The sequence below is a fragment of the Bremia lactucae genome, linkage group LG14 (genome assembly GCF_004359215.1).
Source record: "Bremia lactucae strain SF5 linkage group LG14, whole genome shotgun sequence".
Classification (NCBI taxonomy): Eukaryota; Oomycota; class Peronosporomycetes; order Peronosporales; family Peronosporaceae; genus Bremia; species Bremia lactucae.
The window spans coordinates 160,649-178,181 of NC_090623.1; the positions used below are offsets into that span (position 1 = coordinate 160,649).

The 17,533-nt window shown below is 44.8% G+C and overlaps 1 protein-coding gene across 1 annotated transcript; it reads left to right on the forward strand.

Moving 5' to 3' along the window:
* Positions 1-3,566: 3,566 nt before the first annotated feature.
* Positions 3,567-5,563, forward strand: CCR75_007839 (uncharacterized protein). Its single transcript, XM_067965895.1, has 2 exons — positions 3,567-4,082; positions 4,133-5,563. The coding sequence occupies exons 1-2, from the start codon at positions 3,596-3,598 to the stop codon at positions 5,212-5,214; spliced, it is 1,569 nt and encodes a 522-aa protein (XP_067816833.1). The 5' UTR covers positions 3,567-3,595; the 3' UTR covers positions 5,215-5,563.
* The last annotated feature ends 11,970 nt before the right edge of the window (positions 5,564-17,533 follow it).

Here is a 17,533-nt window from a genome sequence, read left to right on the forward strand (position 1 = left end):
AAGGGGTCGGTGATGTAACGGCGTGTCCCGTTACATAAGTATTATTTCCTAAAAAAGTAAAAATTAATGTTATGTTATATGAAAGGAAGTAAGCAAAGAATTACAAATAATTATCTTTCTTAATTATTTGACTGAATAGTTCCAATGTTACCAAACCTGGGAATATCGATGCAATGAGTTCTACTAATTGGTTGATTTGAGTTTTAATCAACCCCACCAATTGTTATAAGACACGATTGTGCGGTGCCCAAGAAGGCGCCATACATAGTTTGTTACTAGCATAATAAAGTCAGTAGTAGAAAGAAGATCGTTCCGTAGGAGCTAAATATGCTAATACCCTTTTCCTCTTTTCTAAAGCCTGAGTCTAGACTTTTAGCGTCATAGAAATCTTCATCTGCGCCTGAAGTTTCGAGGCACCTCACCTACACTGTAAGCGGTGTAAGGTTAAGTAGTACTCATCAGTATTAATGAAAGGTGTCCTGTTTCACTCCCCCATCAGATTGTTGACATTCGCTCATATTTCCTATTTGAGGATGTATACTGAACAGCTAACCCTTAGGAGTGTGTATCCCTTGTTCCATCCCTTTTGTCTTATGGCATCCAAACGTGGGTCGAGGCCCTTACGAAGACGTGGCTTCCTTGCTGAAGCCACGTCTTCGTAAGGGTGAATATCAGTATCTGGTGAAGTGGCTTGGGTATCAAGCTGCCAACCGTCATTGTCCGAACAGAAAGGAATAAAGTCAAGCTTGCAAAATTCATTCAAACTACAAAATTCCCAAACCGGGACTCGAACGCGGGTCGCGTGGGGAGAGTCATGAATTTGTCATGGGCTGATTGATCGGATCTACTGAGGGTGAGTGACATCGAATTTTGTCCACTTTTCGTAAGCCATCACTAAGCTTTCCAACTCGCACTGCTCTTACAAAATGATTATGTGAGCCCGGAGCCTGGAAAATTTGTGGGATTATGCCGTTGACGTTTTTGAGTCGCGCTTAAGGTCAATTGGCGTCAATAGACGCTTCGCACCAATAAAGGTGGGAACGGAGGGATCTTCAGCCTCAATGCGGCTTAATCAACAGCTAGATGAGCAATCGAAGCACAGAAGTACTGGATAGGCCAGATATCGTATTGTAACCGGCACGCCGCATTTAATTGGCCTTTGACCTCAGCTTCAAGAAATCAAAGTGGTGTTTTCGTTCTAAACGAAAGCCGGGAGTCTCTTAAAGACCATATATCGATAAGAATACGTATTTAGAACGAAAACACCACCTTGTTTTATTCGGCTTGTTTGGATATAATACGATCGCAAGGAGGACCCAGAGGCATCACGTGCTTGATCGCGCAGGCGCACTGAATACTGACGTGGCATCATAAATAATGACGCAAGGTAACACTTAAGTAGAGCGGCGCGTGTAGCGAGCTCGGGCCGCTACGCCTTTAAGTGTAGTGCCCGCGCCTATTGCCTAGAAAAACTGAGGGAAACATCGAGCTCCAGCTAGGAACAGCGGAGGACGCGGATCCGACGCTGTTGCAAAAATCGCAACGGCGAAGCGGATCGCTAAGAAACGGTCGGGGTCAGTAGGTGCAGAGCGCCCTACTGATCCAGCAGATCAAAAGAACTTATAGGCCTTCGGACGAAAGTTGCTCCTCACACTCGGCTCCACTCCGTGTTGCTCGAAGAGCATGAAGAGCAAGTTTTCTCGCTCTCTACATACGAGAGGTCCATAGGTGCTGGACCTCCCTTTTTTTGTCGTTTGGATAGACGATATGCACCCAAGTGGACGAAAGCCTGTTACAGGCTGAAATCCTCTTGTTCCGCTACAGAGATCGGTTGGTCTAGCGTCACTAATTCGAAAGCAGGTGAATCTTGACAAGACTGTCTGTGAGACCCTTGATGAACACAGTAAACTGTGTGTGCTCATCAATCGATTGATTCACGATACAACTGACCAGGTATCGCGTATGTTGGGCATAAGCTTGAATGTCACGCTTGATCTGCTTCAAATGCAGGAGCTCGGCTTGAGCCCTGAATTCGGCACGTGGCGGCTCAAATGTTTGCCTGAGCCGGGTCTTAACGACCTCGTCCGAACCAAAGGCTAATGGGCCGTGAAGCTTGAGCCCCAAGACCTAAGATTTGGCACGTCCCGCTAAGTTGGACATGCCAGAATTCACTTCGTCGCATCATCACTGATACGGCGAGCTTCTATGGCGCCGTTTAATTCGACGAACCATCTTAAAAAGGGAGTCGCCTTTGACTGTCTTGAATTTAGAGATTACGATTTTTAAGCTATCGGGTCGACGCAGAAGCGTCGGCCCATTAGCAGCATGTAAATGCTGCTGTCTCAACAATCCAACTGTTGAGAACCCTGTTCTTCCAACGTATCCGCGTGTTGAGAGCCTGATGGTGAAGCAAAGCTCTTTCGTTTGGGCCCTGTCGAGTTCGTGTTGTATGAACTCGGCTATGGCCGCATGTTATTCATCTCTGCCCAGATTGTACAGCATGGCGCCAACAACTGTCCCGCCCCCTACGACCGACTCATTTGTTCGGTCGCTCTCCAATCAAGATCACTCTAATGAGTAAACCTTTCACGCGTTGCGCTATAACCTTTTGAAAGGCTGGAATGTTCCCTCCTACTCCATCCAACATGTCCATGTTGGATGGAACGTATATACGTCGTTGAACGGACTACAAAGTGCTACCAGGTACAACGGGGCATCTTTCACTTGTACAGATAAGTACTAGTTCACCTAACACTGATTACAGGGTAGGTGAGGTGTCTCAAATTTCACGTACACAAATGTACCGAGAAAGGTTTCTATAAAGCTAAGTGGACTTTCTCAAAGGGTCTAGACTAAGGTTTTTTTAAATAGAAAAAAGCAAAACTGTATCAATATATATTTAGCTCCTACGTAACGATATTGTACAACTGACTTTATTATATTAATAATAAACTATGTATGGTGTCTCCTTGCGCACTGCACAATCGAGTCTTTTAACGATTGGGGGGTTATTTAAACTCATATCAACCAATCAATAGAACTAATGTCTTATTGCATCAATATTACCAGATAATTATTTGTTCTTTGCATGTTTCCATTTATAGAATATAATATTCTTAATTCTTTTAGGTAATAATACTTATGTAACGGGACGAGTGGAAAGCCGTAAATGTAGCACAAATCATAATATAGGTATTTACATACTTTTATAAATTTAAACTAGGTACTATGAATAAAATTACATTCAGTATGGGTAGTACGAGTTGCAAACATGTTTTATAACACTTTTTATGTTATTGTTTAAGTCGGTGTCGATTTGATTTAGCACACAAAACGGTCCGTCTATAATTTGCAAGATCTACGAGCCACCAACCCTAAGGACATTCGCAGAAAAGGTAAAGAAAGAATAACAATACTGATTGCGCGCGAGATTTTGTTTGAATTGAAAGCTTTATAGGATTTTATCATATCCTCATTTCAGTATGGCAACATCTTAAGAAGTCAACTCGACGCTTTATCCATCAACGCTAGCCAATCAAACGATTATAATGTGAAGTAACCATTCCGAGATTCGCAGTTCGAGTGCCCTGTAGGAATGACTTCTTCGTCAACGGTGTCCACGCGCCGCAACTCGCTGCTCCTGTTCTTGGGCATTCTCGTGGCGTTTGTGCTGTTCTTAATGTCCGTCGAGATCTCAAATGTTTCGTTGTCCGCCGAGTCCAAAAAGCCTCAGAATATCTCCCACGTGCTAGCTGCTGCCTCCGAGTGCGTGCACAAGGTTTTTTCTAATGACACTGAGGCGTGTTATCCTGACACTGTGCACGAAATCGACTGGACAAAGCAAATTGATGCCAAGGACATTTTACACGAGGCAGCGTTGCAATGGGGCTGCCTGCAAAACCAAGAAAGTATCATCTTGCATGCGTACGGAGAGGTTGAAACGTTGAATCAGATGCAACTTGTGAATGAGAGCGATCCGCGCCTGTTTCAAATACTAAGTCAGTGTCCGGACGTCGATCTATATACGCCAAGTAAAGTACGTGGATACGGGTACTGCGAGGACGCTGCGGCATATACAAAATGTACGGCCTATTATTGAGTAGCAAAGTGAGTCTAATTCTGGGTGGCACAGATTTAAAAGCGCGAATGTTGCCCGCGTGGGTTTTAAAACGCCAATTCTACCACGAATCGAGGAAGCGCATGGTGATGTATCATGAAATATGTCCGAAGACGCCGATGCTGTTCTTTAATCACTATTGGGATAATGTCCCGTTCCTTTCCGAATGGCCAGCAACCAAATCGTTGTACCTGATGCCCAACATTGAAATGTACGAGATTGAGAGGGAACACCTCTCGAGGGCAGATGTAATTCTGTGTAAAACCGCCGTGTGTGCCATCTACGTCAATATGTGGTTTGCGCAGGAAGGCAATCCAAGAGGAACCGTGGTAATGTACACGCGCCACACGACGTCCAACATAGCTATGGTGTACGAAAGCCAACTGTCACCGCGCGAAAGAAGAGCGAAAAAAGCCAAGGATTTTTCCAAAGTCAAGTTCTTGCATGCTGCAGGCAAAAGTGTCCAAAAAGGGACAAACGAAGTTATCGATTGCTGGCTGTCGCGACCAAACCTCCCTCAATTGGAATTACGCATGGGTCAGAAACTCTACGATACAGTCTACAAAGACAATTACGACAGAAAGCTTCGAGACAGTCCCAACGTAATTCTCCACACGGGACGAGTAGAACCCGACGAATTTGGACGCATTATCTCGGACGCGACGTATTTTATGTGCCCGAGTTACCAAGAAGGATATGGACATTACATTAATCAAGCGCGAGCGTCGCGTGCACTTATTTTCACCACGGACGTTCCGCCCATGAACGAATTGATCACACCTTCATCTGGTATCTTGATTAAAGCGAAACGGACGGCGCACGATCGTCACTTTCTTGGCGGCCTTGACCCTAGAAACCACTCGTTGAGAAATGTCGTGGGCTATGCTGCTGAAATTCAAAACACCTCGATCTGCGGCGCCGTGGCGAAGATGCTCTTGTTTACAACGCCGGAAGAACGCGCTCGACGGGCTGACAAAGCCTTGCAGCATTATTACTTCGACACGGTCTTTTTTGCCCATAAAATGAAGGAGCTTCGCGCCATGGCAAGCTTAAAAGATTTTTACAATCCAGCTACAGGACGCATTACAGCCACTTAAGCTGCAAGTGGCGTATAAGGGTAGTTGATCACGTTATCAAAGACGTTGGGTGAAGATTGAGTCACGTAGACGGTGGAGCAGTAACAATTGGTATCTATATATCTTGCTGAGTAAATACACGCAAGGAGTCGTTGCGATGAGATTTTGCCATGTTGTACCGTAGGATCATTGTATGCGCAACAGCTGGAATGACGAATAAACAAAGCAATCTTGCAGTCTGTTGGCTATGATTTTTTTGACACGGAACTTTTTAATTGGTAGTTTCATACCCCAAGCCACTATTTGAAAGATCAAGTAATCAAGCACGCCGTAGCTTCGTCTTGACAGTGTGAAAACAATTCGGGAATCCGGAAGTTCAAACCATTTACCGAATCAAGAAAAAGTAATTCGAGGAAACAGTTAGGCGAAAGCTGGGCTGGCGAGAGACGGTCGAAAATATGACGGGTAACAAGTTGTATAAATAACTGTTCGGAATGATGTATATAAAAAAACTTGTTTCCTAGCACGATTTGAGTAATCACTTTTAACGAACACAGCCAAGAACAGATCCGGTGAAGCTAGGGAACATTATGGTGCTGAAAGGTTTCATGATTCCGTACTGTAATGCACATTGGTTGGAGAACCGTTGTTGTGGTACATTTACTTTAGGGGCCAAATACCCCTTTATCCTAAAATAGTTAATAGCTAAAATACATTTATTTTGGGTAGCATATGAAGCAGCCGCCAGGCCGAAATCCATTTTAAATTAGCTATGATAAGGTTTTTAGATTTAAATAATTAGATAAAGTTCAGTTCTCCTTTTGATCTTGAAACGTCTAGTTCATTCGTAAGACTTGCGCTGGATCTGTAAGAGATAGGAGCCTTTCTAAGGTATATACTCTCGGTCATCACAGCCACTTGGTTCAACGAACCTCTAAATTCCTTGAAGTAGGATTCATTAAGCTTTAATAGCTTGTGCGACTCTCTATGTTAGTAAACCCATAAGTTCTATAGATCTAAGAGACTCTATGACTCAAAAAGTCTTCCTCAGACTTCAGGAGCGAGGTAGCTCCGTTGCACCTGGTAGCACTCGTAGTCAATCTTCACCTGAGTCTTAATAAGACCAAGCCTTATTGAAATAGAAGAGATTCCAGATCTTTCAGAGGCGCAACGCGCAGCGTATGACAAGCTCAAAACTTTGTTTGGGCTTGAACATATAGAGTTCAATATATACCAGGGACCAGAGGTCCAGCATGCAAGGCTTGAAGCCTTCATGCGATATGAATCTTCCCTGATCGACCAGGTACAAGATCACTAAGCGGCATCTATGCCAACCCGGAACATCTCTGTACCTGATTCAGAGCCAACGCTCACCCTCTAGCTGTCAATGTAAAGACATTTGAGGGAAATAAATGAGAAAATATTTCTTTTGGAGATTAAGCAGCTGGAGATGTCCATTGACTCTGCCTTGTTCTTAACAGAACGGCAAAAGGGGACTATGGCTATTTCCAAACTCGAATGTAGATTTATGGAGTAAGCACTATGTTGCAGTACGTCCACATCAAGACCCGGTGCAAGAAGAAATCGTCCTAACAATCGTAATTAGGGTATTAAAAAGGGCATTAGCCGGGCGGGATTATTTCGATCTCATCCTGCCACTTTCAATGAAGCAGTTGCCATAGCACTACGCGCTGAGTTCGATTTAAAGTCTGCTCGTGTTAGCACGCCTTTTTATAGAACAAGCTCTTCGAGCACATGGGTACCGTCTAATAGACCGGAAAACATGGATCTAAGCCTCGTTAAGGAAGGAGAGGAGGCACGTCAAGCTGTGAAACAGCATAAGAACATCTGTAGATGTTATATGAGCGGAAGTACGAAACATATACGTCCGTCTTGTACCCAACACAATAGTCGTAAGGCTCGAAAGAGCATCAACGCCGACCTATACCATAAATCTGGTACGGTGTGGGAAAACGTTGATACGCAGTAAGTGCGTTGGCCCCTTTCTGGGGAAGACCTAGGCTATATTTAACCTCTAGGAGGCGGGAGTAAACAGGACCTTGCTCCAATTAGCACGGTGCGTAATGGCAAGAGGCGTGAGTACAAGCCTGGCTTGTTTGTCGCTCAAGCAACTGTGAAGGGCTTTTATAAGCCAAGGTCAGTTTTAGTTGACATCACAGCGTCTTGCAATTATGCTCGACATCTTTCTCTTGAAGGTAATCAACAGTACGTTGAGGCGCTGCTCGACATCTTTCTCTTGAAGGTAATCAGCAGTACGTTGAGGCGCTGAAAGCGCATAAAAGTGATATAATCACTGTTCGCTTGGCGACTGAGACTCGTGTCAGTGTTCCTTAGGTTCTAGTAAACTTAGGCATAAAGTTTCTGACTTTGACAGTATGGAATGCTGTCTCGTCTTGGTTTGAATTTGAGATATGATCTCATCCTTGGGATGACCTGGTTTGAACGCCATGAATCATGGATCGAATGGAGGTCTAAGACCTTAGGCGCCACGTGCAATGTTCCTAGCAAAGTTCTGGAGAGTCATGAACCAACATTTGCTAGGTATGAGTTTTCGACATTTGAATGTCTGAGTTAATAAACTCCAATGATGAAAACATTAATTCTGAGCTCGACTCAGAAGAAGGAAGTGAAACGGCACGTATTCCGTCGAGTGACACTCGTTGTAACAACGATTTACTTAATGCTGAAAGCATTGTTGGCCTAAGGTCGAGTCATCAAGGATGTAATACCCCAGAGATATGTGGAGTGGCACGTCTAAGTCCACCGAGTGGATCGGCCGACATGGCACTATACTGAGTGTCAGTAGTGACACTATTGGCGGTTCGCCAGGACCTCAAGGGTGCAATATCCTTGAGATACTGGAGTGGCACATCTAAGTCCACCGAGTGTGGTCGGCCGAGGTGGCACCATACTGAGTGTCAATAGTGACACTATTGGCGGTTCGTCAGGGCATTTTAGATCAAACCCTTCTAGTGCACGTGAAGCGAGACGTAAACGCTCGCTGGATAAGAAAGCTGAGTTTCCCAATTTCTTGTCGGATGTCGAATTTGATACCACGTCTGGTATAGAACCAATACAGACTTGAAAATTTGGGGACGTGAATGTCCCGCCTCTAAGAAGCGCATTGCCTCTACTCCAGACAGGGGAGACACGAAGCGTATATACCCTCACAAATTGGTACGAGTGAGCAATTGCACACGATTCTAAATGGTGTAACCGGTAGCATTGAGGGAGAAGTTAGCCTTGCGGCAATTCTTCGTTACATGCTCTTTTAGAGCTAGACGACATGTCTATTGAGGAGTGCGGCCGATCCTTAAAGGCCAGCGACTTCTGTGAGATGGTGGTTATTCGACCAACGATTAAGTTAAACTCATTGTCACTTCTGGACGAAGCTGTCCTGGATGACCAAAAGCTGCACTTAATGCGCGGAGTGGGTCATCGATCCTTAGAAATCCTGCGGATCCATTTTATTTCTTGATTAAGGAATTCCAAAAAATCCACCATCTGCTTTACATCCCGATAGGGTGTCCTTTATGTAATTGACTTGGTCCGGGAACCAAATACTATGTCACACGACAGTGGCCTTTACCAATGGAACAGTGTGACGTCATTGACAAATTCTTCCGTGCTAAGCCCGAGGCTGGAATGGTACGAGAGAGCAAATCTCCCCATTCGACACCGACATTTGTGTCAAAGCCAAATGGCAAATGGCGCATGTACATGCTTATAATTAGCTTAATGCTGCCACTATACCAGCACAGACCCCCTTTCCTAACTGGATTTTCTCCAGAACAATATGGTGGGATGGACAATGTACAGTGCACTTGACTTAGTCGATAGCTATTACCAGCTTCTCATGAGAGCTAGTGATATTCCGCTTACAACGATAAGCACCCCAAGCGGTATGCTATAAAAGTGGCTGGTTATGCCACAAGGGCTTTTAAATGCCCCAACTACATTTAATTAACTAGTGACGCAACTGTTCCGTCCTCTATCGAGGTTATGCATAGACTTATTGTAATGCCGTTTCTGTCCATAGTCGTGTGGAATAGGGTCGGTCGGATGTGGAGAACCACATCGACCAATTGCGAGCAGTGCTCGAGTGTATGCGCACAAATAAATTGTATGCCAATTCATAGAAATGTTTTTTTGGCGCAGAGGAAATTCCTTTCTTAAGGTGCTTCATTGGGAAGTGAGGCCTTATAGCGGATCTCGTCAAGGTAGAAGCCTTAGTTGATTGACCGGTGCTCAAAAACCAAAAGGATTCACGTAAGCGGTTGTGTATCGCCAATTATTTACACAAATATAGAGAAAATAAAGCTGATCTGGCTAGGCGATTATCTTATCTCCTTAAAAAGGATACATGATGGTGCTGGACTAGCACAGAACATAATACTTTCAAACATTAAGGATAGTCTTATCCATGCCCTGATTCTGGCACTGCCAAATCCAAATTGGCCTTCCAGTGTCGTCTGTGACGCATCGAATTTTGCCATGGTAGTGCTTTTTTTCAAACAAATGTTGATGGGCGTGAGCCTGTTATTGCGTTCGAGTCTAGACAGCTAAAGTTGCGGAAAATAACTACTCGGTTCATGACAAAGAGTTACTTGCTCTGAAGTATGCTCTCGTCAAATCTAGAGTTCATCTGCTCGGCTCTAAGCCGTTTATGATGTATACAGATCACGCGTCATTACGCACGGCCACTAAGTCGCCCCATCTCTCACAGAGAATGACTCGATGGCTATACGGTTTCGCCATATACAACTTCTAGGTGAAGTAAAAGCCTGGCAAGCAGAATGCTTTGGCCAATGCGTTATCACGCAGGCCGGATTATGAGCTCTCCTATTCAACAATTTTATGGCGCCTATCCTGAATTAATCCATTCGGCTTACGCCAAGGATGAACAGTAGATAGCTCTGCAACGAGCTCTAGTGAGTACTGACTCGATTTTAAATCGTCGGCACGTTTGCGAGCAAGGTTACATCAATTTTTATCGATAACGACCTGTTGCTGTATTCCACGGACGCTGCGGACTCCCCGCGCGTCGTTGTTCCTCATGATGAGAATTTCAAGTACCGAATTTTCCATGAGGCACACAATTCTGTCCTTGGTGGTCATCTCGATAGAGAAAAGGCATACGGCTCTGCAAGCCAGATTTATTGGTGGCCCAAACTTTATAAATGGGTCAGCACATGCCAACGGGTTAAGCCCTCGGCGTATGCTGCTGCGCCACTGACAAGTCTGTCCGTACCCATAGGGTGTTCGAAGTCTATAAGTATGAAATTTGTTTTTGGTCTACCGAAGGATCCGGCCGCAACTCCGGCAACCTTGGCTTTGTTGACCGATTGAGCAAAATGGCTCACTTAGCGGCTGTGCCGGATACCATTGATGGTGAAGGTACAGCAAGGCTGTTCATCGATCTCGTGTTTCGACAACACGATTTGCCAGTGGCAGTTGTCTCTAATCGGGACCCCCGTTTCACGGGTAAAATCTGGAAATCATTTTTTTGAGTGATTGGCACCAGATTGGACATGTCCACAGCGGACCATCCGCAGACCGATGGTCAAACTGAACGTTTCAATCGCGTTATTGAAGACATTTACGCAGTGTGTGTGATCAAATACCAAAGCGCTTTAACGCAATGCTCCCAGTGGCAAAATTTGCTTAAATAACGCTGTCATGCCTCTACAGGCTACGTTCCGGTCAATGTTAACGGTCTCACCCGCTCACGTGTTCCGTTAACGATACCACTGCGTAGCTCAGGGCTATAGGGGGAGAATTAGCCGATAGGCTTGCTGATATCAGCCCTGCTACCGTTCGAAAACAAGTAAGCGAATTTCTCGCGACGCGATTTAGTGTTTTAAAATATGTAAGGGATACGATGGCGGATAGCTAAGGCAAACAAAAGAAAAAGCAGATGTTAAAGGCATAAGCTCTATTAATTCTTCCGTGGTCATAAACCGAGTTTATTAAACGCTAAAAAACTACCTACTCACTTGGTTTCCGCGGTCTTCAAGACCAAATTGCGCCCGCGCTTTCTTGGACCATTTACGATCGTGCCCAAGAAGGACCTAGCTTACACATAAAGCCTTCCTAGCAAGCTACGTACACACCCAGTGTTATACGTTGGCTTGCTCAAGCCATATCGGGACCCTTCCCACCTGAACTTAAAGGCGCTTGCGCCGAGACAGGCGGTCGTGCCGCACATTGCTGCATCCTCACCAGGATGTCCAGTTGGCCCTCTGACCGAGGCTGCTGACGTTTCAGCATCCAAAGAAGGCTCTGAACCGCCTCAAAAAAGCTCTCGTCCCGGGCAAGGACCTCACGAAGAAGTTGCACCTCGTGGCAAACGCTGCCGTCGAGATTTTACCTCCCTCCAGCGCTGCTTGATGCGCGGGGGAACCTTCATTTTCACGTAAAAAAACTTTTAAAGCGAAGTCATCGCAAGCGCCAATACCAGTATCTGGTGAAGTGGCTAGAGAACCTATCTGCTGAAAACTCTTGGGAGGTTAAGGTAACTCTTTGGCAAGATTGCCCGTACACTGCTGACAATTTTGAGCGCCAAGATCAGTCAACTCGCGTCAATCGATGCTTCCCAAAACTAAAGGTGGGAATATGTCGATCTATAGCCTCAGTGCGGCTTCATTCATGGTTGCACGATCAACCGAAGCACTAAAATATCGGCTAGACCTTTCTTCGTTTTGTGGCGTAAATGCCGAACCAACTGATTTTGGGCCTTAAGCTTGGCGAAATCGTAGCGCAGCTTCTGTTTTAAACGAACATCAGCAACATCCGTAGACTCTCTAATATTCCAAATATTGCGGAGGCGGCGGGCCCGATGGATCCAGTTCTCAAATGAGACTTCGTTTTCACTTCTTGTTTCGTTTAGAAACAAAACGATCGGAATTTCCTTCATAGAGGACGCCAAAGCCCCACGGGATTGATCACGTAGACGCGTCAGATACTGACTTCGCGTCATTACCTTCGGTGTAAGGCTCCGCTCATGAAGACGATCGCGAGCAGCGATCTCCTCTGGCGTCCTCACCGTGGGACCGGAGATCCAGATGGCCAAGCTGTGATTAGCGATCTCTTTGAGACTTTCTTCCGCATTAAGTGGAGTGAATCTGTATCAACTACGAGCTTTAGCTTTCGCTATCTCGGCAGCTCGATGTCGAGCTTTTTCCTCTATGAGGATTGCCCGCTCTTGCTCTTCATCGAGCGAGTTCGATGTGACGTTGGACTCAGGGTCCTGTGCCTTGCTCAATGCAGTTAAGACATAAGAGGCTCCACGTTCTGGGAACGGATTCGAGGCCCGCCGACGTTCATCCGGAGGAGAGGGCGTGAGCGAACGCCGCTCTAATTCCTCCTCCTCTGATTGAGAGTGACTTTCAATGTCCACCATTCCCTCATCATCGAGGAAGGGCTTAAAGTCTGTGACTCATGCTTAATTGTCATGGGACAAAGAAAAACAAAGCACAACCATACGGTTAGCTGTTTAGGTCCAACTTCAAAGAGGAAATGAAGCGAATGTTGTCACTCGGTGTCAACAGTCTGATGGAGGAGTGTGTAATGGGGCACACATCGGTCGGAGAACCGTTGTTGTGGTATATTTACCTTATGGGTAATATGCCCTTTTATCCTATTCTAAAATAGTTAATTACTTAAATCACATTTACTGTGGGTATCAAATGTGGTCGCCGTCAGATATAAATCTGACGGCCAAAATCTTTTTCAAATTAGCTAGGGCACGGTTTTTATATTTAAATAATTAAATAAAGTTCAGTTTCCCTTTTGATCTTATAGCGTTAAGTGCCTTCCTAAGGCTTGCGCCTTGTACTGCAAGAGATAGAAGCCTTTCTAAGGTGTACAATCTCGGGCATTAGTTGCCACTTGGTTTTGCGAATCCCTCAATCCCTTGAGCTAGGGTTCGTTAAGCTCTACGAGCTTGTACAACTTACTAGTTTGTCGAACTTATAAGTTCTATAAAAAAGGGACACTGTGAGTCTGTAACCCTTCCGCTGACTTTAGATTCGAGGTAGCTCCGCTACACGTACAGCGTGTGCGCAAGCGTACAGCGGAACTATTTCGCTCCTTAAGTCAAGCAAAATGTACAGTGTGTGGGCAAGCGTGGAGCGGAACTACCTCGCTCCTAAAGCCAGAGAAAGACTTTTTGATTCAAAGAGTCTCTTAGTTCTATAAAACTGGAGGTTCGACAACTCGGTAAATTGTACAAGCGCGTAGAGCCTAACGAATCCTAGTTCAAGAGATTTAGGGTTTCGTGAAACCAAGTGGCAACTAGTGACCGAGCGTATGCACCTTAGAAAGGCTTCTATCTCTCACAGATCAATGTGCAAGCCGTGGGAATATACTAAGACAATTTGAGATCAAAAGGGGATCTGAACTTTATTTAGTTTTTTTAAATCTAAATACCTCACCCTAGCTAATTTAAATAAGATTTCGGTCGTCAGATTTATATCTGGCGGCGAACACGTCTGTTACCCATTATAAATGGAATTTAAGTCATTATTTGTTTAATAATAAGATAAAAAAGTATTTTACCAATAAAAAAAGTACCACAACAACGGTTCTCCAACCGATGCGTGCCCCATTACAAGGCGCATTTGATTAGATGAAAAAAATTGTGTTGATCAAAGCAGCATGCGATCGATGTACACTGTCGATGTGGCAGTAAACAACGCGATCGTCTATGCGGCCGCACTAGAGGCGCAAAAATTGAAGCACATCTCGCCCGCGCCTGTCGTCAACCGTCCGACAAGAGGTCATATTTTGCAGAAATTCGAAGGCATTGAGCTCGAAAAATCAGTAAACTTAAAGAGCTCCTTAAGAAATGTCTCCAGGTTCTTTTACGTTCAATGTACAGAGTCGTCGGCTTAAAGGCCCAGAACCTCTTAATTCGGACTGATCATTAATTGCGTGCCCTGACTGGTACATGAGGCGAATGGAAAAATATTCCCAAGGATATCGAATAAGGCATATCGAGTATTTTTGCTCGTCGCAAAAGGCTAGCAGCTATTACGACGGCGAGACGCGTTAATTTTTTGTTGGAGCAGGCAGTATGAGTTGATAGAAACATTCGTGGAACTATTTGCGAAACTTTCAATATGCGTTTCTTGAGAGTTGCTATCGTTCGCAATACTACCACCATGAACAGATTAACATGTTCAGTCTGGCCAGCCAATTTTTGATTAATTAAGGCCACTGCCATGTTTACGGGCGCAGTGGTCAAGTCCGACATGTCGACCCCGGGTTCAAACCCCGCTTTAACCAAAAACAGCGAAAGCAGCAGATTTTCCGATACCCCTGGGACTAGAATTAAAAAGCAAACTAAATTAAAGAAAAATCAGATAAAAAAGCAGCAGACTTTCCGATATCCCTGGGACTTGGATCAAAATCAGAATCAACAAAAGGAAATCAGATTAAAAAGGAAGAGTTGAAGAATATCTTAGCCAAAGCCGAGAAGGTATGGTTGTGATAACGATAAATATACATCCAACTTTTAACTGACCCCCCTTTCGACTGATTGCCAATCAGAAAGTTACCGTACGATGCAGCTACTTTTTATCCGCTTGTTTAAATTTGCTGTCATTGCTGATAATTACATGCCATTTTGTTACGCAGCCTTGCTCAGACCATAAAAGACACATTGACGCGATCTTGCTCGGACGTCAAGGCATTAATGCGATGATGAAAAGAATACAATACGCGTCCCATTCAGGCAGTAATTGTAACGGGGTGTATCGTTGCATGAAATTAACACTTAGAGGTTGCTAGTTAATATATTATCTGAAAGGTAGATAACATTTGGAGAATATTACTTTATATAGTAATGTTAGAAATCTTATCCATTTATAGGTATAGATTTCTGAACATTACTATATAAAGTAATATTCTCCAAATATTATCGTATCCATAAATAGGTAAAGACCATTATATCTATTTATCCCGCAGACTAATCAACTGTAAATGTAAACAAAAGAGAGAGAGAGACAGATAAGATAAGATAAGAATTCAATTACATGTTTAGTATTAGATTATAATCAAGTTAGCATTTACAAGATAGAAAGAGAGACACTTAATTATATTAATACAGTTTTCATTTTACCCTCTTTAAGCTAGTTACCTTAAAGAGAAGTCTTCCTCTGCACGTACTAGTGTACGTGAAATAACGTAAGGCACCACTCGCAACTGAAACAGTGCGAAGTGGACTTGTACTGAGGCAGTACAAGTCAGTAGTACCACGTTACACCTGGTAGCACTTTGTAGTCCGTCCAAGGACCACTGTTCCATCATCTAATATGGACATGTAAGATGATAATGGAAACACGCATCACGTTTCGCGCGAAAGCTACTCCTTTCTAAGTGACATAGAAAGGAGTGCGGTCGAATGAATGAGTTCGACCGTATGAAACGATGCCATCTTGGCAATGCTGTCCAGTTTGGACAGAGATGCCCTCCATTCAGCCATCGCCAAGTTCATACAACATGAACTTGACGAGATGAAGGAAAGAGTAGCCTTGCTGAATCAGCAAGGCTCTCAACAGGCAGAACTGTTGAGGTTACAACAGGTACAGTCCCCTGTACTTGGGATGACGCAAACGCGTCGTCCCGAAACTTTAAAGATTGACATCTCTAAGTATAGGGGAGTCGAAGAAGACTCCCTCTTGAGATGGTTTGTCGAGTTAGACGATGCCATAAGGGCACGTCACATCATCGACGAGCAAATGCAAGTCGCATTCGCTCAATCAAATTTGGCAGTTCGTGCTAAAACTTGGGCATTGGGCTTTAAGTTGCGCGACCCATATGTCTTTGGGTCGCTAGAGGCTTTTAAAGCCCGGCTCAAAAGACGTTTGAACCGCCAAGGGCTGATCCAGAGCTCGTTTAGAGCTTCTGAAATTCAAGCAAGGCAAGCGTGATGTTCACGCATATGCCCAGCATATACGACTCTTTGCGAGTTGTTTAACAAATAACCCAGTTTATGAACACACGTTGATTACGGTGTTCATGCAAGGTCTTACGGGTGGTCGCGTAAAGACTCACCTGTTCCGCTTGGAACTGGATACGCTTGAAGAAGCAATATCCGTTGTGGAACAGGAGGATTTTAGCTTGAGACAGGCTCAAGCTAGTTCGTCATCGTATCGTCCTCCAAGACGACACGAGTTAGGAGGTCTAGAACCTATGGACCTTTCTTACGTCGAAAGCGAGAGACCTCGCTTTTTGAGCAATAAGCGATGGCAGAAATGCCATCGCTGCCAAAAATTAGGACATTACGCTCATGACCACGCCCAGTACCGAAAGGTACTGACGTAATTTTGGGCCGTATGCTAAAAGGGGCAACGGTCGCGGGTCCGACGTTGTTGCGAGATTGCAACAGCGAGGTGGACCGCCAAAAAACGGTCCGGGTCAGTAGGGGTGCAACGCCCTATTGATCCAGCAACCTCAAGAGAATTTGCAAATCTCTTGACTAAAGTTGCTCCAGACACACATTCATTATGTGTCTCTGCACGTGGTGATGAGGTATCCCTCGTCACCTTGAAGTTGAAAGGACAATTGATTTGTCATTTAGAGCGTTAGTGGACTGTGGAGCGTCAATTACTTTATTCGTCGCCAGTCGCTAGAGGGTCGTGGGCTCCAATATGTTGAGCGCGACATCCCTCCAACGAGGATGTCGGTGCGTCTAGCGACAGGCGCATCGATTACAGTAATGAAACGCGTAGTGAAATTTTACTACACGTTAAGAGATTTACAGTATGATGATGATCACATCGTACTGGATTTGGATGACAAATTTGATGTCATTCTAGGTTTACCTTGGCTCAGAAAATACGAGCCAAGGATCAGCTGGCAGCATCGATCCGTAAAGATGCCTGCCACTTGTTCATCAGATGGCCATCTGATGAACGTCTTGGAGCGTCCACAAGCGTGTGGATGTACTACGAGTGAGTGCGATGGCCTCACTTGTGGTACGGTCGTTAGTACAACCGCACAAGATCACAGTGTGATTACCAATCACAATGTGGAGTCAGCTGCCGGCGGCTGTGTTAATGCACAGGCAGCGCCGAAGGTCCACCACTCGAAAAGGTCGAGTGGATTGGGACATGAATGTACGCTTAGTGGGCGACATTCAAGGAGTATACCGGTTGCCCAGAAAGGACAACACGATGATCCAAGGTCGAGTAGAGAGTCGACCGTAGTGGACCCGACTGTGATAGCGCAATCACACTCGGAAGACGTTGAGGGAAGAGGTCCCCACGTATTTGAGGAGAAATCCCCTCAAATGGTAGAAGTTACTAGACTTCTA